This window comes from Protopterus annectens, chromosome 16.part0 (assembly GCF_019279795.1).
Source record: "Protopterus annectens isolate FY-2018-M chromosome 16.part0, PAN1.0, whole genome shotgun sequence".
Taxonomy (NCBI): domain Eukaryota; kingdom Metazoa; phylum Chordata; order Ceratodontiformes; family Protopteridae; genus Protopterus; species Protopterus annectens.
In genome coordinates this window covers 376,791,531-376,816,003 of record NC_056750.1, presented here as the reverse complement: position 1 = coordinate 376,816,003, position 24,473 = coordinate 376,791,531, and the positions used below count along the sequence as shown (strand labels likewise).

The following is a 24,473-nucleotide window of genomic DNA, read 5'->3' as shown; positions in this document are numbered from 1 at the left end:
AGCTTCGATGGACGACATATGTGCAGCAGCCACCTGGGCTATTCCCCCAACCATTACTACTCATTACAAATTGAACCTGGTCTTTATGGGATGATCATCCTTTGGCTCGACAGTGCTCAGGAAGTCCACCCAAGATTTTAGGTAGCTGGGGACTGTATTCCATCTATCAAGGATGGAATGAAGTTTGATAACATCAGGTAAAGAAGTTAAGTACTTATGTTCCATCTGTGTTCTCAAATCTCCATTCATCCTTGACTCCCCCCCATCTCCTGACCTAAAAGGTTTTTGGTGGAGCAGATCTAAATGAATTTATACTGTTGTCTAGTCCAGCACAGTAAATAAGACTTCCTCCTGGTATATATATATATATATATATATATATATATATATATATATATATATTTGTGTGCATATGATTTATATGTTTCCATATCCTTTCTGCAAACTCAATCTGATGGACAGGGATTCTGGGTAGAGATAAATTTGAAAGTTTTTGGTTGGTGTGAGCTGTAGTAATGGCCGAGTCAGTTGACTCTGCTCCAATACTGGAACTGAACCCATCTGTCAAGGATGAATGAAGATTTGACAACACAGATGGAATGTTATGGTAAGTACATAACTTCTTAGTCATCATTCATCTCTGTTGCATTTTTATTGTACTGGAGCTTTTCTCCCCAGGCCTCCACTGAAAATGGGCTTCAGCCCAGTTGGGCACTTTTGGTAAACAAATGTAAAATAAAATAAAGTAAATAATTAGTAGTTTGGGTGTCATGCCTCTCAACTGTACAGATTTTTGCAGAATGTCCAGAGTTTTGACTTAGATTTTTGGTTTGTTCCTCATAAAATGTGAGGTTTTCTGGAAGATCGTTGAAGATTGAAGTTACTAAGTAATGATAGACATCTGAGTTTCAGACTTTATATCCTTCAGAAAAACATGCTAATTCAAAACCTGTTATTCTAAAAACTTTCTAAGTTTATAAGAACAATTTTTAAAATCTTTCCCTGTTTTGCTGCTTTTGCCCCCCTCATTAGTTTTAGCTTTTCCCAGATTTCTTGCGCTAATAGGTTGAGAGGTATGAATGTGACAGGAAACCATAATGTCTGAGCTTAGGCATCGTTTTTAAATGGCTGCACATAAGTTATAAGTTAGCAATAGGCAAGCTGCCCTTGCAGGCCATTATAAGCCTAACCACTTTCCCTTTTTGTGCTCAAATTAACCTATCCCATTTGGTTAGAGATTGGCCTTACCTATCACATGGTCAGTAATTATATATTACCCCCTAATGAAAATAACTGGGATAATACCATGGATAATTTGAGGGGACCTGTGCATAGGATAAAGCATTTAGAAGCTGCCCCTTTCCATTAGTAGTACGGGGGCAGCGGTAAACTTAAGAGCTGCTAGGAATTACAGAATATTACTTATCTGGGTAGCACCATTTAACGTACTTGAAAAAATCATTCATAAAAATCTGTAGAGACTTTACAAAAGCATTCAAATTCAAAACCCTTAATAACTGCACAGTAAAATTCATATGAAGTCTGAATTTTGGAACGTAAATTAGAGCTGTGTAGTTTAGGTAGCTGCAAGTTTGTAGGATGACTTTCCAGTTTACTAAGAAATGGATTTGTGTGCTGCATAAGCTGGAAAAAAGTTTCCACTGAATGCAGGAGTACAGATAATTGGAAGTTGTGTTGCCAAAAATAGAATGTCATAGTTGTCAATATCATCTGCCCTATAATAATCATTAATATTGAATTTTGAAAGGTATATAGCAGTACCAGTATTTATGTGGGGGGTTAAGCTGTGCCATCCCAATGTGGGAGCTTCATTCTTAAACTTCCCACTATAAAATCATCACACTGCAGTCATATGACCATAGAAATGAGTGTAGTACTAGGGTTTATATAATCCTACTATTACAATTGTCCCTATGGTTGTGCAGGCTTAAAGTGAGAATAATAAAGTAATACAATCCCCATACCAGAACAGGGTACATGCAGCTTGCACTCCTACAGAAGAAATAATTTAGTTGTTGGCTCCAAATCTCTGTTGAGGGTGGACATAATGTTGATGTAGTGCTTAGTGTTTTAAGGCTGGTGATATTGCCAACCATGAAGTGCTGTTTTAATCAATACTAGTTCTAATTGTCTTTGCTCCTGTAATTCACTTAGCACCATTATGAAAACATGAAAAAGCAAATTATATGTAAAGAAGACCTGAGACATAGACAAGTTCTAAATGTAATAGTATCAATGGAAGTAGTAGTTAAGGACACACTTGAGTTATTAAGAAATAGATATGCCATGTGTGTGTGTGTGTGTGTGTGTGTGTGTGTGTGTGTGTGTGTGTGTGTGTGTGTGTGTGTGTGTGTGTGTGTGTGTGTGTGTGTGTGTGTGTGTGTGTGTGTGTGTGTGTGTGTGTTTGTTTGTTTGTTTGTTTGAGGGAACTGCTACACATAGCTAATATCTGTTGGTTTAAATAAAAAAGCTGTAGAAGATGTTTTAAAAAGCCATGCTGAGAGGACATGCAAGAACAACAGAGAAAGGTGATTAGCAAATACAGAGTGTAGGATGCATACAAAATGGTGGCTGCAGAAGGTCAGATAAAATGGCAGAAAACACAGGGGATGTTTCTCTGTATGATTTATTTTAAATGTTATCTTATAACTGATAGTTTAGTTGCAAGTACGAATTCTTAACTGTTGTATGTAAAATTTATAAACTCACTGTTGGAGCTTTTCTCCCCGGGTCTCCACTGAAAATGAGCCAAATGCTCAGCTGGACTAACCCGGTCAACAAATGTAAAATAAATAAATACAAATTATGCCTTAATGCATTCAAATCTGTACTATATGAAACAAACACAGAATCAATTATATCAGTCTAGGAGTAGCAGGTGTGAAACTTAAATTGGAGATGGATAAAGTTTTTTATAAACTGCTTCCATGAAATAATTCAAGGGATTATTTTCACATTAAAGAACTCAGTGTTGTCAAATATTTTTATATGTAAAAAAATTGCACATTTTTTTTTTGCCAGTGACACATGATGGTAATATGCAAAATGTTGTACATAATGTGATTCAGGGTTAGCACAGTGTGGCATAGATTGAAAGGATTAAAGCTGAGAAGGTACTCCTTTTCAAAGATGCACATAGCAGCAAAGGACAGTAAAACAACTCACTATGTATGAAAATCTGTCACACCTTTTAGCAGATGCTATGGATTTAATAAAGGCATAGAAAAACTAAAAGGTACAAAGGCAAAAGCTGATCTAGAACTAAACAATAGCCTGGGTTTATTTATGCCAGGGTAATCCCTTATGCTGTTATATCTATAAAAGGTAGTGAAACGCATAAAGCAGATGACATTGCTTTAATATTAGTGAATGAACAATGTCCAGAATTCCTGTGTTAAAGAAGGATAAATTAGGGGATGTTTGCACATTTATAGATTTCAAAGGTACTGACAATACATCATTAAGGATTGTACAGTAACCGCTAATAAAAATGGAAACTGTGTTTGCATTCCTTGCTGGGGGAGTAGTTCTTGAAAATTACCATGATGCATGAGCATATGTGCAAATTTAAACAGAAGAAACTTCTAAGAATATCCTGGCAATTAATATGCATAAAGGATTGATCCTGTATAACTGACTGATTTTGGATCAGTGTCTGCCTTTGCCATTTGACAATTGGGATACGTATGCCAGGAAATTCCTGACACATATTTCTATAAAGATATTATTCCAGTGATAAGGGAAGAATAATGGAGAGCACCCAGATAATCTGTGAAGGGTCTTAAACATGGTAAGAGCATGGCCATAAAGCCACACAGACAACTGTTCATTTTTTCAAAAACAAAATGTTAAATTATGGGCATGTGATTGACAAAAATGGACTCCACCAGTTAAAATGAAAGAAACTGAGATTATATGACATAATTAAAGATATGTTTCTGGACTAGTAAACACTACCATAGATTTCTACTGAACTCCTAAAAAGTTACTATACCCATCAAAGAGACAATACTTCAGAGTAGGCCTGACAAGGAGTGGACAGAGGACTGTGACTACATCTTCAGGGATTTGCAAGAACTGCTTATCCTGATTAACTTAGATAAGCTTTTTATCCTATTTGGTCCATGCTTGCCCATCAGGCTGGCATGTGTTGCTTCATGTTATACAAATGGCACTCATCTGGTCAATGAATGCCAAGATAATACAGAGTCTCAGTACATTTGCCTCAAGCTTGCTGACTAGTAATGAATGTAACTGTATTTGGAGAGATAGAAAAGTTGGAGTCTGATCTGGGCAGTAAAGAAATTCAAATAATAAACTGTACAAAAGACGGTTCAATCTAATTGCAGATCACAAGCTTTACTAGCTGTTTTCTCTCTGCAGAATGGAGAATCAATTATGGCACTTGACCTGTTGCAATGATGGTCCACACTGTTATTACTGACAGACCGTCATTGTTACTGCATAACAAGGGGGTAAAAACAGCATTTGTGATTGCATTGCATGTCTGTTAAATGATTTCCCTGCAGGTGATCAACAGCCAATTCAATGGGGTTTGTTGAATCCCACTGGTCACAATCACTTTTTCCTGTAGATCGGAAGGTTACACTCTTATGCACTGCTGGACTGCTGTTTGTACATAACCACTGTGAACTTTATTGTAGAGTTTCCCCTTCCCCCCACTATTGTGTGACCATGGAGTTAGTATATATAAGATCTTGGGGTGTGATGGTTCATAGGTTCATAGGTTGGTACTAGGCTATCAGCCCTAAGGCCTATGCAAGCCTAGCTATAACAATTCCCTGGAAATTTCTTCCCACAATATCTACTTCTCTAGGCCCCTGTCTAGCAGGACGACTGATATGATCCCCGGGGTGAATTTCCTATCTCCCATCCAATCATCAAGGTTCCTTTTGAAGACGGCCAATGAGGCGCTCTGCTTGACATGTATGGGCAGTCTATTCCAGAGTATGGGGAGTCTCTGGGTCAGGAACCTATCCCTCCAGCATGTTTTGTTCATTGTGATGATACGGTTTAGATCCCTGGAGCGTGTGGCTCTGAGGGATTGGGATTTCTTTAAGTGGAGCATGTCCAACAGCTCAGGGTTTGACATGGCCTTGCATGTTAAGCAGAGATCACCTCTGAGTAGACGATATGCCACAGAGTATAACTGGAGTTTTTTTAGACGGTCAGCATATGGCATCTGCTTTAGGCCTGTGATTGTTTTAGTGAGGTATTTTTGTGGCCTTTCCAGCTGTTGCAGATGTCTTGTGAGGTACATACCAAATGGGGCATTATACTCTATAATGGGTCTAATGAGGGATGAGTACAGTGGGACATTGACCTCCTTTTTTCTGGATGAAAAGCTCTTAGTGATGAGGTGTGCCACATAGAATGATTTCCTGACTGTTGTGGTGATGTGGTTATCGAAAGTGAGACCACTGTCCACTTGTGTCCCTAAGTCTTTCATCACACTTTCGATGTTTAGTGTCCTGCCACCTATGTAGTTCAAGGGATAACTACACATTTCTTGGCATTAAGCTTGAGCCCATGGCTCTGGCACCAGTTATCTGTTTCTGTAAGGCCCTTTTGTAGAATATCCACATCATTTGGGGATTCAATAATGGCTCCCAGTTTGCAGTCATCTGCAAACTTTGTTAGCCAGAGTCCCTTAGTGTTGGCCTGTACTTCAGAGAAGTAGATGCCAAACAAGAGTGGTCCCAGGACTGAACCCTGAGGTACTCCACTTGTCACTTGTCTGTAGCTGGATTTGGAGTCAGCTACTTTTACAGTCCGGGTTCTGTCAGTAAGCCAGTTGGCAACCCATCGAGTGACATAGGGATTTATGCCCAGCTTAGTAAGTTTATGATTCTAGAGTGGGGGATGACGTCAAAGGCCTTGGCGAGGTCCAGATAGGCTGTGTGGACCGCCTTACCCTCGTCCACAGCTCTGGAGACCGATTTGAAGAAGTCAATCAGATTCAGGAGACAAGATTGGCCCTTCACAAACCCAAACTGGGTGGGGTCCAGTGTTTGAAGCTTGCCAATGTCTTTGTTTATAAGTTCCATGATAATGCGTTCCATGCCCTTGCAGATCAGGCTTGTCAGACTGATGGGATGGTAGTTCCCAGGATCCAAGGCGGATCCTCCCTTGTGGAGCAGGATAACTGTAGCTGTGCGCCACTCAGTGGGCAAGAAGCCTGAGGTGAGGCTATGATTAAACATGACACTTAGGTGGGGTGCCAGTTAATTTTGTAGTTCATGTAGTACACAGCCTGGGATGTCATCTGGTCCCATGGATGCTGTATTCTTAGCTTTGGAGAGTACTGTTTCTACCTGTGTGGCTGTGATTATCGGAATTTGGCAATCTTTTGGTATTGAGATGGGCCCTTTAGGAGGTGAGAGGGGGGTGAAGTTGGCACTAAATCGATCTGCCAGGATATTGGCAATATCCTTGGGATCAGTATATTTAATGCCATTCTGTTGTAGCTCAGAGCAGATCTGAGCATTGCCATTTAGATTTTTGACATAACTATAGAATGCCTTGTGGTTGTCTTTGGAATCTTTGGCAATTTTATTGTCGTAACTAGCTTTTGAGGATTTTATGAGGAATCTCAGCTTCTTACTGAGGCTGGTGAGGGAGTTTTTTGCATCCTGGGATTTTTCTCTTTTCTGCAACAGTTTCTTCCTTCTGTTTTATAGTTTGTTTATAGCAGGGGACCACCAGATTGTCTTTCTTTTTTTGGAGAAGAGCATCTTGATTCTATTTGGGATGGCATGATTCATGCACGAGTGGATGTGCTCGTACAGTGCCTTAGTGCAGGATTCTGCAGTCGAACTTCCAGATCCCGTCTGCGTGGGTGTTGTGAAGTTTGTCACTTCTGACTTTAGTAGCATGAAATTGGCTTTGGAGAAGTTTTTTAAGGAGGTTTCTTTACTGGGGGGGTGGGGGTGGGATGTGGATGTCAAAGGTGATTTGCTTATGGTCAGACCTGACCAATGAGGGGGTGACCACTGATGTGGAGCGTCTATCTCCCATGTTGGTAATGACCAGGTGTAGGATATTGAAGCCCCTGGTGGGACAATGGAGTAGTTGATCCAGGGCATTGGAATTTATGAATTCCAAGAACCATTGGGAAAAGGAGTTGGTACCCAAGTAGTTTTCCCAGTTAATGGCAGGGTAGTTGAAATCACCCAGTATTAGGGTGTTTGGTTGTATCTTAATATTTTCCAGTATGTTTAGGAAGGTGTAGTGAGAATCTTGGGGTATGGTGGGGGATCTGTAGCAAGCTACAATTTGGATTGCTGTCTTACCTAGTGTTAGTTGCACCTGGAGAATTTCAGATGCATTGTGTTGGGCAACTAGCCTGGAGGTGTGAATATCCTTGGTGAATATGGACACTCCTCCACCTTTAGTGTTTTGGTCTTGGTTTTGTGGCTGAAAAGTGTGGTAAGAATTGTAGCCTGGTATTGCAGGGATGCTGTCTGGAGCCTTGAACCAAGTCTCAGTCACTGCACAGATATCAATGTTCTCCATTTTTAGGAGTGCCTCGAGAGAGTGCATTTTGAGGTTTAGACTTCTAGCATTGAGTAGCATTACCTTCAGATTTTGCATGCTTGTATCTGTTACGGTGGTGGTTTTATCCGTTGAACCTTGCCTAAAAATGCACCATAGGGGTGGCAAGAGCTTTAGCCAGTAACCTGAATCCCAGGGGTGACAAGTGCAGACCATCTCTGGCAAAGCATCGTGGTTTGTCGATCATGTCTTCCCAGGCAGAAAAATACTGGATCCCCTTTGAATGACACCAGAAGCTTAGCCAATTGTTGAAGTCAATCATTTGTCCTTATATTGTGGTATCATTCTGGGCGAAGGCAGGATGCTACTCGGGGCTAGGGTCATACCTGCCTGGGTCACATGATCCAAGAGCTCTTCCATGTCTCTTTTCATGTAGTCCAGGGAGGTACGTCTCAAGTCATTCACTCCAGCATGGACAATGACAGAGTCGTATTTGTACTTGTTGTGGAGTGACTTGAGTGCATGCATTATGTGACGAATCCTGGCACCCACCAGGCAGCTGACTGTAATTTTCTGCTTGTTCAGCCTTGTGAGTGGGACATCAGTGTGCCTGACTATAGAGTCACCTATGACTAAAGTGTTGGGTACATTGTCTTGCCTTAGGGGCTGTTGTTGGGTGGCACACTGGTGTTGTGAGCTATGTGTCATTTTGGTTGTGACTGGTGTTTGTTTGCATTTCGGCTTCGGCGGTCCTTGTTGCTTGGGCAGGTTAATGTTAAGGGCATCCCCATATGTGGGTTTATTGTTGCTATGTGTGGGTGTTGATAGTGTCGGTTTTGAAGGGCTATGAGTTGCTAGAGTTGTAATGCAGGTGTTAGCCTTCTCCGATTGACTGTCTAGCACAATCTTGACCGGAGAGAGCTTTGCTTCCAGTTTGGCTGTGTAAGTACATCTCTCGCAGGTTGTAGTGTTGGGTGGTAGGAGGAGAGGATTGTCTGTGTACATGAGGCAGTTGCTGCATTGCCCCAGTATGCCCAGATTCACCAGGTGGGCAGGAGAAATCACCGGAAGCTGACCCTTGGACATGCCTGTTTAGGTGCTTTTTTGTAAAGTTTAAGAGCTGTTTTCCCTTACCTTTGCAAGGTACTTTGCAATTATAGACTGTTTAGTGCCTATGATTAATTTCTCCTTATTGACAAGGAGAGCTGAGTGCTTGTATCAGTTTCAGGATTCCTAGTGCTTTCCAGCAGGTTCTAGAGTAAGTGCTAGTCACAGGGGTTCAGATTTTAGTGCTACTACTGAGAAACCAGCTAGTTTTAAGGGAAAATTTGAAGAACAGACTTTCTGGCACCTGGAATAGTTTAACTGTAGCCTCGCAGTGCTGCACGATGTGAAAAATGTGCAAACACACACGTTTTTAACCCAGAAAGTTGAAAGGGATAGAAATCAGCCCAAAAAGGCTAATAAAATTACAATTTCAGAGCTGGAAACCACCCCTCTAGTGTTAGGTAGGCAGTACAATGCTCACCAGTCCCATTGGTAGGCAGTAGGATTTCCCTCTACAACAGCAAGGTCTGGATAGCTCTGAGCACAGAAAATAAAGTCCTGAGACAAGCAAAGCCTGGGATATGGACTGGCTAGAAAAGGTGAGAAACGAGCAAACAAGATAGTATATATATATTTTTTTTGTTGTTGAAACAGGCTAAGCAATGCAATAATACAATAAATAAACACAGAAAAGGCTAACACACTTGAGTGTGTAGTCCTAAACAGTAAATGCAATTAAAACTCTACAAAATTAGCAGGGATTGTGTCGGGGGCCCATGTTCTCAATCAGTTGTGATCAAAAAGCAGTTTTACAAATGATTGTGAGTCAGCCTTTCATAGAGGAAGCCTACCTAATATCTGTTATCATACAGTTACCAATAACAATTGTTGTCATGGTATAGAAATCAGGAATGGCACACTTGTTAATCAGGATACTAGTTGTAAGAGTTGCAACAAGCAGTCCTAAGTTATTGCACACTGATTATGCTGGTGGAGATCAGCGGTCTGTATGCCAAGAAATCTTATTCTATGACTCTAAAGTAGTTATCCAGGGGAAGAAACTAATACATGGTGAGTATCTGGGAACAGTAGATGTGAAGTATCTTGTCTGATACTTATAAGGAGAAATTTGATCTAATCAGAAGTTGTGTGGGGTGTCAGATGCTTCGAAATGCACCATTATCAGTAACCATCCAGTGTTGAGAATGTTCACATGCTTCCAGGACAATGTAACAATATTGACATTTTGGGTCCTAGACAAACGTCAGAGTGACCTGAAATCATTTACATTACATGGAATCAATGACAATTAAAAAGATAGCAACACTCAGAACAAGTTTTGCAAGAGATAGCATTCTTGAGCAAATTCCTAGTAGTAATTGTCCACAATATGAAAATTGTAAGGCATTTGCGTATCAAAATGTTATTAAGCATTTTTCACCTATTATCTAACACAGCCATAGATTGGACATAACATTTGTAAAAGGATTCAAAAATTGTCCAAGAGTTGAACTCCTATGACAAGCCCCTAAAACACAAGATAGCTAATTTAATTTTGCTTATTGCAGTCCTGTACATGCATCCACCAATAAGAGCAACAGTGCTATTCTTGAGCAGAAATTTACATTTCAGGTGGAGAAAAATATATAAAGTAAAGTATTATTATATTAATAGTAAATAACAGGGAAGTTTTAACATAGGTTAGAAAGTACTAACCAGCGACTGCACGATAGGTGGTAGACTAAAGTGTCTCAAAGACAAAGGCATCAGTGGAATACTACTGACGTAAGGCATGATAGCAAGAGAAAACACAAACCCTAGGAATCAGAGAGGTTATCGTGACCAATGCTAATCAGATAACATGAGTCTGACAATTATCACATTGGTGATAATCTTCAGTTCAGAGGCAAGGGAAAACTGCAGTGAGAAACACCTTATTAACAGCTAATTAGCATGTTTTTGAATTAGATACTGCACTGTTAGATCAGAACATGCTACTGTTTCTCCTTCCCACCATGCATCATGCTTGCACAGGTACACTGCAAAACACACACACACACACACACACACACACACACACACACACACACACACACACACACACACACACACACACACACACACACACACACACACACACACACACACACACACACAATCTTGGGAGCTACAAACACCATTTCTAGGGGACAGCACATGGTTAATTAGCCTTAGCTCTTCCTCTGGACTGCCACTTTTGTATTCACCTTCACCAGCAAGACTACAGTCCACACAGCCAGTTCCAGCATAAAGTGGTAGTAGAAGAGTGGTCTCTGATTCATTTGGGCATATCACACTGTGGAAATGATACTAGTAAAGGCACACTTGGGCATACCACTCTGTGGAAATGATACTAGTAAATGCATATGCAGAATGGCAAGCTTTTCTGAATCCCAGTTAAGAAATGTTCATATAATGAATGGTCTATTGAATGCAAAAGCAATGACCAGATGTAATAGATAATATTACTAACATGATATCTACGACCATTCACTCTTTTGTGGCAACCAGTGGGATCCTAAGCCAAGATATATATGAGACAAGAACTTTGCAGCAGAAGGATGGATAGTACTGTTTTCAGAAGGAGATGTAATCCAGCAGCCATACTTAGGAAATGGGAGTTCAGTAAGATGAGATATGATGGTGGCTAAACAAGGGTATGTGCTTACAGAATTAGGAAAGATTCAGTATGGCTTTGACAGTGTATTGTCCATATAGAAATGCAAGTACAATTCAGAACTGTTCCATGATATGAGTATAAGACTAGTCTGTGATATAAGTATAAGACAGGTCAGTGATATGAGTATAAGACTGGTCCATGATATGAGTATAAGACAGATCCATAATATGAGTATAAGACTGGACAAGGATGGATCAGGAGGAACATCTAATAAGTGAAGTCTTATGAATTCTGTGTGGATCCAATTATATAACTTTTTTTGCACTGCTTTAGAATTGGAACTGACATTTTAAAGTAAAAATTCTTAAAGGGATATCTTAGATAAATTCAGGATAGTTACTGAATAGGCATATTTCTAAGTATGAATTTTTCTCATCCATTAAAATGGACTATGTGCCATGAAATCTATCCTATCCTTTGATATTGTTTTATGCCTCTGAAAATATGTATCCCTCTGTGCAATACCTGAGTCTGTGCACCATTTATTCCCTTTATATTCACAGCCCAGCTAAGCCAAACATACTGAAGAGTAGGTTTCTGTATTACCTCATTATCAGGCCCTCAAACATGACAATATCAAAACTGTCAATGAGGTAAACTATTTACCATTGCAAAAAGTATTAACTAAATGTTCTCCTTCATGAAAAAAAACATGGAATCCGATAGGTGAATTTTATCAGCATTATATGGTTACAAATACATTTTTTTCAGAACAAATGGAGATAAAGAACAGAAGATTGCAATCAAGGAAAAACTTCAAAGTTGAGATGCTTTTTACAAACATTAAAAACTTATGCCACTTAAATGTAGTATACAAGAGGAAAGGCATATAATGACAGTAAATAAAAAAGGTTTAAGATTTAAGTACATATGAAATAACAAAAACAGCTGTTGAACTTTATAGTCTATCATTACTTGATAATGCTTGGTGCACAGACTATAATTTTACATTTGTCAAACTGGGTCTCTAGATTTTAGGACTGTATGGGTTAGTGCCCTCTTCAGGATGAGGGTGTATGCTTTTTGTCCGCTGAGTGCTAACACAGGATTCAGCTCCCATGCAATCCCAGATTAGATTAAATTGCTAAACAGAGAATGAATGGATTAAGCAGCACACACGGATAGAATAAGTTTCTTATTATTACACGTATCAGGAGAACAAGTGTATGATATGTGTGTGTTAGTCTATCTGCAGAAGCAGAAGTATGAGAGATGAAGGGAAATAGAGAAAGAAGTAGATTTTAGAAAGACAGTCAAGAAGACAGAATAACAGAAATGTGTAAGTATAATAGAAAGCCATCACAGATATGTGGAGAAAATGGGCACCAGTGAAGGAATCCACATGTATACAATATATAGAAAAAATAGCAATGCAGAAAGGCCAGAAATAACAGTGAGGGTATTAGAAACAAGTGCAGATGGTGACAAAGGACTGATAGTGAGTGTCACAAAAAGAAATATTGCCACTTCAGCTCACTGGAATTTTGTAAATAATTCTATGTCATTTGTGAATATTAATATGATTTATATAGAAGTGTGACAGAAGGAGATACTGCCAGCCCAGCTATCTGGAATTTTGTAAATATTTATATGTCATTTGTGAATATCAGCATGATGCAATTGTTTGTGTTACCACTATATTAGAACTGTATGTTATGTGTGTATCAAACTTCTGGGGCAAAAGTGTTGAACAAGGTTTGTACAGTACTGAGCTTAAAAGATGTATCCACAGTGTACCCTACTGGAACAGAGAAGATTAACTTGCAAAACTTAAGAATGGTTGAGATTGAAATACTTTATTGCTGGGCCATAAACAAGAGATGTTATCTTACAGTTTCAGTCAACAGGAGACAGGATGTCTATACTAGGGGACTCTGTGTGTTGGCTTGAAAGAGAGAAAATTACTAGGCTTGAGATGCAGAAGTGTTTTTTTTTTTTATGTCTTCCAGTTGCAAACATCTGAAGGCTATATATTTTTACAGGGAGATGCTAAATGCTAGCAGTTTCTAGCAATGGTTGTTGAGCCTGGGAACTGAAGTTGGGTGACAAAAAGTGATAGCATGCTGTAAGTATCCTAGCAGTATTATTTGATATTAATTTAAGAACGCTCTGAGAGAGAGACTGTACATTTTGTATTTTGTCTTTAATGTGGAAACATCCACTCATGATATCTACACTTGCCTTGCTGTAAGCTAACTAGGGTACAGTATTTTCTTTTAGATTCACTAAAGAATATAGTAAAGATTAGTTTAGATGTTTTCTATATTTATTTGAGACTGTCCTGCAATGTTGTTTTAAATATTTCCTGTGATTTGGAACTCTAAAGTTACTGTGATGATTTACTGAGTATTTTCTTGTACTTTTATTATTTATTATTAAATATATTTAAACCTATCTTTGTGGCTGTTATTTGTGAAACATATTTAAGCTCCAAGAGTACTTGCATATGTGTTTGGTGGCACTGTGGGTCACACCTAATAGCTTTGTTCTTGGTCAAACTACCATTTGGATTTATAGTAACATTACACAGTAAGATTGGGCACCATTTGCTAAGGGCCTTAAAGTAGCTGATAAGTAGTGGCTGGTGGCAGGACAACTACCTTATAGTCTGGGCAGAAGGGGGCATAGCTAATAAACCTGTGCCAGCCTTTCCCAGGTGTGTGTGTGTGTGTGTGTGTGTGTGTGTGTGTGTGTGTGTGTGTGTGTGTGTGTGTGTGTGTGTGTGTGTGCGCGTGTGTAAATCAAATCTCAAAGTGTGTGTGAGTCAGCTACTTGGGCAGGGACATGAAGCACTGGTTGGACAGAGAGGGTGCTGGAGGTCTTAGCTTGGCCACAAAGCTGAGGTCTCAACTCTATAGCTGTGCCAGTGGGGAGTCTTATTGGGGATCTGGTGAAAGAGAGAGAAACCAGCCCCAGACTGACTGTCATCTCTGTGTGCTGTTAAGGGAAATTGAGCTTTACTGTTTGTGTACTTGTCCTCCTCCCAGTGTGCACATCCCCCGCTATTGCCAGTGGTGCGGATTGAGGCCCCTTGATTACTGGGCCAGTACTGGGGTGTCACAGTGAGTTTATTAACAAATGGAGTGTACTTGTTAAGGCTAAGATCAGTATTCCATAAATTCAAAAGAAGAGTCTTCATATACAATTTTGAAGAGCTATTACCTTTGAAAAAGATGTTAGTGTAAAAGGAAGAACAATGAAAACATTTTTTCATGTGCTAGAATGAAAATAATACAATCTGTTGAGTTCTAACCTAGAAAATCAACTGGGACTGGCAGAGTTCATTGATTAATTTGTAATGGCAGTAGGGAAAGAGGAAAATATGAGACAAAAGAGGAAAATGTACACATGATACAAGAATGTCAGGTGTAAAACAGAAGGACTGTGAATGAATCTGAAACAACTATAGACTGTTTGCCATACTTAATCAATGCAAAGCAAAATAATACTGTTCAAAGACAGATGCCAGAATTCTTAAAATAACAATGGGCTAATTTATATAGATTCTATGGACTAGTGTACCACAGAGAATACCTATTATTTATTGATAACCATTCACATCTCCAAGTTCCAGAATCACTATACTCTATATCTTCACATGCAATTATTCCAACTCTTGAAAATATTTGCTACTTTTGGAATGGCAGAGAAAATAAGAGCTAATAATGTCTCACTTTTTAGCAGGTATCAGTTTAACAAATTTTATGATTCCCAATTGGCTGATGAAGACTTCTTGCAAAATATTAACAAAGCTACTTTCAAGTCCAGAGAAATTCACTGACAGTAAGAATTAAGCCTTACTTGAAGACAGTCTGCAGGGCATCAGTTCTCACAAGTCCCCTGCTTAAGTGCAACATCAGAAACAAAATAGCTTGTATAACTAGGTACAGTGACTAAAATAATGAAGAGACAGAAGGAGAAGAATAACACAAAAAGTGTGCTGCTGGAATGAATCCAGAATAAAGCTATCGGAAAAATCTGGGAAAAAGAGGGGAATCGACATGACCAGAAACTGCAAGACCTTGAACTCTTCTAACCTGAGGCCAGAAGACATAAAGGGAGCACGATACATGAAACCACATCAGGAAGATGTTCATGGGCTGTCCTGAACAGAAAGGAGAGAGGAGAATGGAGAGGGTACAGGTAGCAGAGTGTAGGGTTTAAATATTCCCTAGATTTCCAAAAGTACTTTACCTCATAGACAATGACAGTCTCATGGAATGCACTACTAGAAGGGTTGGTGAAGAGGGAATCCACGGAGACATTTAAGAGGTCATGGGACAAGTGCATAAAAGCAAAGGGGAATGTGGAAATGGACTTAAAAGGGCACACAGGGTAGGCTTATTGTCTCCCTCTGCCTTCAAGCAAGTGTAACATAGGCCACTTCTGCTGTTAACATCATCCAGGGTGTGTGTGGAACCTGGTGATTCAGTGATATTATTTATTATAATATGATATTCAGATACAGGAAGAGGGGGATTTTCCTTGTGGGTGTTTGTTATGTCCAGTGAAGCCAGCTGGTATGTAACACTGCTATTTGATTCCATACCTCTGTATGTTTTTTTTTAATAAATGCTTGTATAAAGAGTGCTGAACATCATTTGAGTAGGAAAATTAGAGTGAAAGCTAACTATACACCTTGGCTAAGTAGGGACACTAGAGACCTACTAAAAGCCAGAGATAAAGCCTGGAAAATCTGGAAAAGAGAAAATACCACCAGTTCCAAGCAAAACTACCAACAGATTAGAAATCAGGCCAAAGCTCAAACTAAACAAAATAAACAAAATTACTTCCTCAGTGCTCAAAACAAATACTCAAAAAATCCACAAAAATTCTGGCATTCTATTAACGTCTTACTAAAACCAGGCAAAACCACTACTCCAGCTCCAAACTCAACAGATAGTAATTTAAACATAGCCACTCAATTTAACCACTATACACAAAATCCATCCTGGCTCTATCCAGCCAGCTAACCAATCATAGTCCATCACATACCCAAACCAATCAACCAGAAAAGACTCCCTTCTTTACTCTATCACCTGTCCCCACCTCTACAATTAAGAAAGTCCTTCTAAAACTTAAAACCACCACCCTTGCAGCTGATAACTTACATGCTACCTTCATAAAAATGGCCTCTGACTCTCTATCTTTACCCCATTTCCATCCTAATCAACCACTCCATACAGGAATCCTATATTCCCAAACTCTGAAAAATATCTTATATTATTCCTCTTCATCTGCCATCTTATGCGCTCTATCTAAAATTCTAGAGAAATGCATCCATTTGCAAGTCATGAAATTCCTGAACACACATCAGCTCCTTTCTACCACACAACATAGCTTCCGCCCTCATCACAGCACAACCACTGCTCTTGCATTCTCTAATCTAGTTAACCTTCACAGGAACAACAACAAATATACATCAGCCATTTTCTTGGACCTCTCAAAGGCATTTGACATGGTCTGTCACTCCATTCTGCTAGATTCTCTAGGCTCACTATCTTTCAACCCCATCTACCATAGCCTGGTTCAGAAGCTACCTATCTGACAAGCAACAATCTGTTCAATGGCAAGGAGCACTATCCCCCCAACTTCCAACTACCATAGGAGTCCCACAAGGCTCTATACTGGGCCCACTTCTCTTTTCTATTTTCACAAATAACCTGAATAGCTCTACCCAGCATGACACACTTATTCAATAAGCTGATGATTCAACCCTGATCTGCACTGCCTCATCTCCCACCATTCTACAGCAACGTACCCAGGAAACCTTTAACTCTGTAGAAAAAATGGATCTCAGGTATCCAACTAATCCTAAACCCCAATAAGACAAAACTACTACTATTTTCCCCTGACAAATCAAAAGCTTTCCTCTCCTTTTCCATCACCTCTAAAAATGGCGCTACCATCTCCCCTTCTGACCGCACCTAACTTCTTGGTATTGAAATTGACAACAATCTTCACTTTGATATCCACATCTCACAAACCATCAAATTGGTTCACAAAAAAATGGGCGCACTATATAGGCACAAAAATGTTCTCTCACACCAAGCAAGAGTCACCCTTGCCGGAGTCACCTTCTGTCCACACTACTGTACGTAGCACCTATTTTCACCCATATTAGAAAAACTGACCTAAACAAGCTAGAATCATGTTACAGTAAGATAGCCAAGTTTGCTACAAACTCCAGTTACAGAACACATCACTGTGTTGCACTAAAATAACTAAAATGGCTAGAGTTACCACAGCTACTTAACTACCAACTAATTACTGCATATAACATCCTTAAGTACCCTGAAAAAAAAACATCTATATCCAATCGTCTTACCCATTACACTGCAAATTGGCATTGCTGATCTAGTGACAAATCTCTTCTCTGCATCTCCAAGGCAAACAATACTGCAGGCAAAGTGGTCTTTTCCCACATTATTGCTAAAAACTGAAATTCCCTCCCCCATTCTCTGACCACTGCCTCTACCACCCCACAATTCAAAAACTCTGTCAAATCACATCTACTAAACACCTGGTTATGTCCTTGTATCACTTAACTTTTACTCTCCCATTTCCCTCCTTTTCCCTATTTTCAATCTACTCACTTTAACCCTCTATGGTATTAAACCCAGCCAATAACTTTGGCTATTAGTTGCTACTTCTCATAGCGGGCAATTGCTCCTCTTTTTATCACAATCATTATAGACCTGCACATTAAATGGAATTCCTGACTGTTTCTCCTGGAAAATGTCTTTTTCCAGTTTATTTTATATATTTTCAGTGTTTGTTTGGGAAAATGTCTAACTTCATGTTGTATTATTTAAATGACGTTTGTATAACACTGTATAAATTTGCTTCTCTTGTTTTTTTTTTTTTTTTTTAACAATGTTTCGGAGCTTTTCTCTCCTGGCCTCCTCTGTAAATGGACCTGGTCCAGTTGGAATTTCCCAGTTAACAAATGTAAAATAAAATAAAATAAATAAATTTAAACATGTATAACGGCAGTGCTGCACACCATTTCATTTCTTTGTGCAGTTTTATTGACATTTCAGCAAATAATGAAAACTTTCTTAACTTGCAGCTTTCAATTTTTCTGTTTGACACTCAAGAACTGTAAACAATGACTATAATATTCAGATAAAATGGTTATTTATGAAATGTAAATACTACTCTCCTTTAGATATAATTTGATTAACATAGTCACTTTTCAGTGAAATTCAGTTAGCCAAATTCACCGCACTGGAATGGCGTAGCTAACAGTTGTTGAACAGAAGTTCCTCAAGTATTATCTGCCCAAAGCACAAGACGCTGAGGAACACAGAATCCAATTGTTGTTCTCCATACAACTGATGTCATTTCAGAGAGTGCACTGGCAGCCGTTCCCTTCTTTTTTGAGATTTCTCCTTTCTTCCACTTGATGTGACTGTTGTGTTTATATGTACGTGTGTGTGTGTGTGTGTGTGTGTGTGTGTGTGTGTGTGTGTGTGTGTGTGTGTGCGTGTGTGCGTGTGTGTGTGTGTGTGTGTGCGTGTGTGCGTGTGTGTGTGTGTGTGTGTGTGTGTGTGTGTGTGTGTGTGTGTGTGTGTGTGTGTGTGTGTGTGTGTGTGTGTGTGTGTGTGTGTGTGTGTGTGTGTGTGTGTGTGTGTGTGTGTCTGTGTGTCTGTGTATTTTTAAGGTATGGGACTTGCCCTCCCCCACACTCTGAGGAATGCGGTGGGAGGCTTCCTCCCTGCAAAAAAATTTGCAGTTTACTTTTTTGTCCTTCTGTGTTTAGGGCATTAGTTTTCAACATTTTTGATGCTCAGGCATTGCCATATGATGCTCCAAAGCAGAAACCAATAGAACCAAATGTTTTAAGTGGATGTAAATCCTAACCCTTAGCTCCCTGATCTGGGTGAGTTTTCCCTCCACAACACCCTTAACTATTATAACAATCTCCAAGGTTGCAAAACCTTTGAGTTTTTTGTTAAATCTTTAAGAATCCCCAGTTGATATGGTGTATTATTTCCACAAGATAATACACTGTATTCTGGTATTGACGACTAATTTTCATAAACAGAAATTCCAGTTTCACTGAAGGGACTTGATCAATAGAATGCCAATATTTTAAATTTTAGTGCAAGAAGCTTGCTGAAGACAAAGCTAGTATTATCTGCTTGTACGAAGTTAACCAGTATGGACTTTAGTAATGTTCATTTTGAAGACGTATACGTGTGTATCTGTGTGTATGCGTGTTATTAAATTAGGTTAGCCCTACTGGGAACAGCCCATTTTCAGAGTGGACCATGTGAGAAAAGCTCCTAGAAACAAAAATGATAATATAACATATTAGCATCTCAGAGATACAGATGGTTAAAGCTACAGTTAATAAAAGCAAAATTTAAAACATGTATTAGTTAATGCACATATTACACACACCTATACAATTTGTACAAGTAAAGAGAAAAATGTATTTATATTATCAAGTCTTGATTAAATCAAACAGAGAAGGAAAATGCAAATATTTCAGGTACAAAGTTCATGAAGCTTTGTGAGAGAAGGAGGTCAGTCCTCCATCTGATTTTTAACAATCTGAACCAATATTTTATTTTGGAGGTCTAATTTCATGAGGTAACCTGGTTAGTTCACTGAGTTGAGAAGTATGCAGTCAATGTTCTGTGTGCCATTTTTGACCACGATCTGGAAACCTGGAATAGTTTTTGTTTGGCAAGCTAAGTAATTGGCATGTATTTATGCCGCATTAACAGATTAGCAGAATAATGCCTTTCATTTACTGTAAGTTTCTGTTTTAATTTAACTAGTAAAACTAATTTGCTTGCTTGTCTGCAGCAGTAGACACAAGGTGTCTGCGTGCACACCATGTGACCCAGGTTGAGAGACACGAGGTATCTGTGTGCACGTCATGTGACCCAGGTTGAGGAGGATGCTCAGTTTGCTGGAGAGTTGGCTAGCAGTAATAGTGCTGACTATCTGGAAGACGGCTCTCTCCCTGCACTAGAGTGTCACATGGTAGAGTCTGCTACAGCTGCATATTGTTATGATTACTGTGATGGAGAATTATATGCTCATTCTTATGCTACTGTACAGTGACATTCCTCCCAGTGACAGGCACTTTATTGTGACCATGAATTTGTTCCATCATTTTGTTAATCTCTTCATTGTACATAATCATTAGTAGCAGTAGTGACATACTTTCCCTAGCCCAGCCACTGCATTGTGTCCAGGTAATCCAAACCAGGACCCTGGCAGCAGAAACATTAGGAATAATACAAGAGGGACAGTGATGTCACTGGGTAATGCTCACTGAGACCTTGTCTCAGAGCAGCCTTTATGGTATACAGAGAGGGTGAAATATTTGTTTCCTTTAACATAGTGCCCAAAGCCCCTTTTAGTGTAATACTGTAAATACCTCCATGTTTGCATCACTTCCATCAGGCAATGTGCTAAAGTCACCCTACTGACTCCCACCATCAGTCTTTTGCACTCTTTTTATCATATTGTAGTGCTTTCCCATGAAGGCAGTGGTAGGTGGAGATCATGTTTCCAAATGTTAACTAAAGTGCCACATTCAGGTTGTGATAAGGTTTGAGGACAACTCTCGCAGACTCTAATGTTAAGTGTTGATCTGACCTATGTAAGCACTTTTTGATGCAGTCTGATTTGCTTCCATGTAGGAGTCTAGGAATGAATTGTTCCAATTCCCTAATTATCCCAAAGCAGTGCAGTCTCCTTAGTGGGATTTGCATTGATAGCATGTCAGTTTTCTCCCCCCACACATTATTCACTGTATAAGATGTTTTGTTAAACAGAGATGCGGGGAAAGTCATTGGCTGCTACCTCATCCCCCAATCAAGCAGCCCTCCAGTGATGTCTCATATTTTAACACCCTGGGTTGCTGTCAGGGGTACTGACATGTCTCCTCGTTAGACTTGTTAATATGTCACTGTATTTACTTTGAATGATTCTTTGTAATAATTAAAATAGTGTTAATAATTCTAAACATAGCTATAAAACCATTTAAACTGTGTCAGCAATATAGATCATGCTAATGGTTACCAAAAGACTTAAGGACTTAAGAAGGAGAACCATGAATTAAGCTGTGTACCTGCCTCCAGGCAGTTTTACTGCACTTCTTCTCTGGAAACCAGTAGGATATAATACCTGTGCCTTTGTGCACCACCAGTTGGTTAATGTTTGTTCCTACAATTCATTACCTTTATGTAGTATCATTTGGATAATGTTAGGTTCTAGGAATCATAACATAACTGTGAAGGACAGACTCTAAACAGTTAAAAGGTTAATCTTTTGGCACCATATTCTTAAAATGAGACTTTTGCTGCAAAGCACAGAAGAGCAAATGATCTGAACCCAGAACTGTAAACAGAATTAATCAAAAATAATAAGTTAAAAATCATTTTTGCAGGACACCTACTGCACTCAAGTGTTAGATATCCATGGCACCAAATCCTACTTATATGTTCCTACTATGAAGGTGATGAAGTCATAAAGAACCTTCAATATCACTCATAATACATTACTAGCTTATTGTAACTGTTTTTATTGCATGAGCTATAGATAAATGTTTCTTCCACAAGTGAAGGACCACTATCTCTGCAAAAAGCACTGCCCTGGTACATTGTTGTGATTGTAAAACTGAACTTTTCAGCAAGTATTTGAATAATGATATCTTTTCAACCATTGTGCTGGAATAAAACTCCTGCTGCAAATTGTTTTCAACTACTTAGGACCCTGGCTTATATCATAGTTGCCTACCTGTACAATATGTAGTTTTGGCAGTAAGTTGCAGTCGGCCAAGGTCAGTTCATCTCCATCCAGGTACAGCCTCTTGGAAACTTTTAAATTGGGGTCTGCCTTAAGCTCATGCTCCAGAGGTGTGCCCAAGAATTTGTCCAGCATAAACATTGTTCGTAGCAGTGCTTTTTCATTGTCTAGAAGCAATAATAACATCATTACACTACTGTCAAAGGCATACAATCCAACAACAGGTACAATCATTCCATTTATATCATCATATCATTATCTAAGCATTTATCGTTATATTTCTGGCATTGTTTACACAAATGAATAAGTCCAAATTATTCTATTTAACTGCTGACCACTGACAACTGCATCATTAAGTGTCATGCTCCTTTTAGGAAGACCTGTTGTTAGAAACATAAACATCTGCGATTACAGTTGATAGGATGTCCATTTGGGTGGGATGCCATAGACTGTAATTAGTGTCCCAGGCACTGTACTGCTGAGTTAACCCTTAAAGAAAATTAGAAAAAATGATCAATATTTATTTTCTTTTTCTGGGAATGTTTGGTTATATTGCCTTCAAAAAAACATATGAGAAAATTAGATATTTTAACTCATTTTATGGGTATAGTCTCCTGTGAGGAAAAGAGTTCAAGTAACTGTTTAAATGACCGGGTGACTAAGGTCTGGGCAAAAGGGAGACATAGATACTGATCACATGTTTTGGATTCCAATGCAGGAAAGGGGAGGATGAAGGCCACGTGGCTTCCCAAACACGGATGCAATTTATACATCAGAAATTAGCTGGGCTACTAAATTTTATGCAACACACAAAGTCGCCTCTAAGGGATTACATCAGACTTGCATGACAGAATAAGGAGGATGAGCTGTCTGGTCTGCGATGTGGGTGATCTGATAGATTCCATGTGGACTCTTGTCAGAATGCTGAGCTGACTTCTAGCCACAGAATAGGAAGTCAAACAGTGCTTAAAAGAAAGAAGAAACCACATGGTCCCCAGCACTTGGGGGCTGCAGGGATTGATGGGAGAAATGAACAGGTATTTCAAAAATATGGAAGATTTTATCAATGGCCTGCTGGATACACGTGCTGAAATACAACTGCTGGAGAGTACTATTTATTCATTTATGTTTGTTTGGTTATTTGTTGGCTTTATTTGTTATCCATGCAGGTGGCCTGCACTGGAAACCCTTTTAGTCACAATCACAGCTAACACAGAAATAGGCCTTCAGTTACTTTAAAAAATGTAGTTTGTGCACATCATGCAATAGTTATGGTAAAAAGTAACACGGAAACAAAAGTAGGCCTGAGGTTTACTAGTCATATTAAAGACAGTAAATGATTTATAATAGGTGGTACCTATTATTGTCTAATAGCATGTGAGCAAAGACAGGAAACAAGAAACGTTCAATAATACTGCATACAATAGTTGGTGGACTGCAGTAGTGTCATTGTAACTACAGCAGTTATGAGTAGTTAAAGTACACAGGTTCTGAACAGAAGATAAGCTTTTATTTCTGACATGAGGCAGAAGGAGTTTCCATTTGGCTAGGAAAACTTTAGAAATGTTTTCTTGCTGATGACTAGGCCAAAGTTAGTTCTGAGGACAGAAGGGCCAGTGATGCCTGAAGACCCGAGAGTATAGTTACTTACTTCTTACAGTGCGCCATCTCACTGTGGGAGAGCAATAATTCTGGTAAAGAAATTCAAATGTAAGGAAGGCAAGAAGAGGAATGGCATATGCAGTAATAGTAAGTAGGTAGGCTTTCTTATGGGAAAGGCGATGCAGTAACAGGAAGTAGGTGGGCTTTCTTAAGGGAAAAGCGGTGCAGTAACAGGAAGTAGGTGGGCTTTCTTAAGGGAAAGGTGATGGTGTTCATAGCTGGATGACAGAGTGATAAAATAACAGATGTCATTTACAGTTGTTTGGGGTGTATGGTGTTATAACCTGAAGTGAGTTTAAGGAGTGTCAGCTCATATTCAAACTTTAGGAGAAGAACACTGGTTAACAAGGGTTGACTAGAATGTAAGTAAGGTTCCTATTTTGTAATGGGCATTGAGTTGCATATGCAATCTACTACAAGTGGTAGCTACATGGTGATGTACGGTAACAATGGGGGTGGATACAAAGTCCAAGGACAGGTTACTGAAGAGATGAAGGATTGATAAGAGCTGTGCAGGTATGAGTCATTGTGGTGTGCCAAAAAGGGTTGATAAACATTTGGGAGTATTAATTGCAAGATGATTGCTTTCAGTCCAGTCCCAGAGTCTGAAGATTTAATTTTGAAGTATCCCTTGAATAGACAGAGAAGTAGTACTAGTTTAAAATACGAGTATCTTCCACTTTAAGCATTCATAGAAAGTGAGGGAGAAGAGCTTTTAGATTTTTTATGAATAGAG

At 39.2% G+C, this 24,473-nt stretch overlaps 1 protein-coding gene across 1 annotated transcript in view; it reads right to left on the bottom strand.

Annotated features, from left to right (window-relative positions):
- The window catches only part of LOC122791036 (chloride intracellular channel protein 4-like), a 266,386-nt gene that overhangs the window by 12,529 nt on the left and 229,384 nt on the right, over positions 1-24,473 (bottom strand). Inside the window, exon 5 of the mRNA XM_044058811.1 lies at positions 22,067-22,242. Coding sequence (XP_043914746.1) covers positions 22,067-22,242 — 176 coding nt within the window. The remainder of the gene's footprint in view (positions 1-22,066; positions 22,243-24,473) is intronic.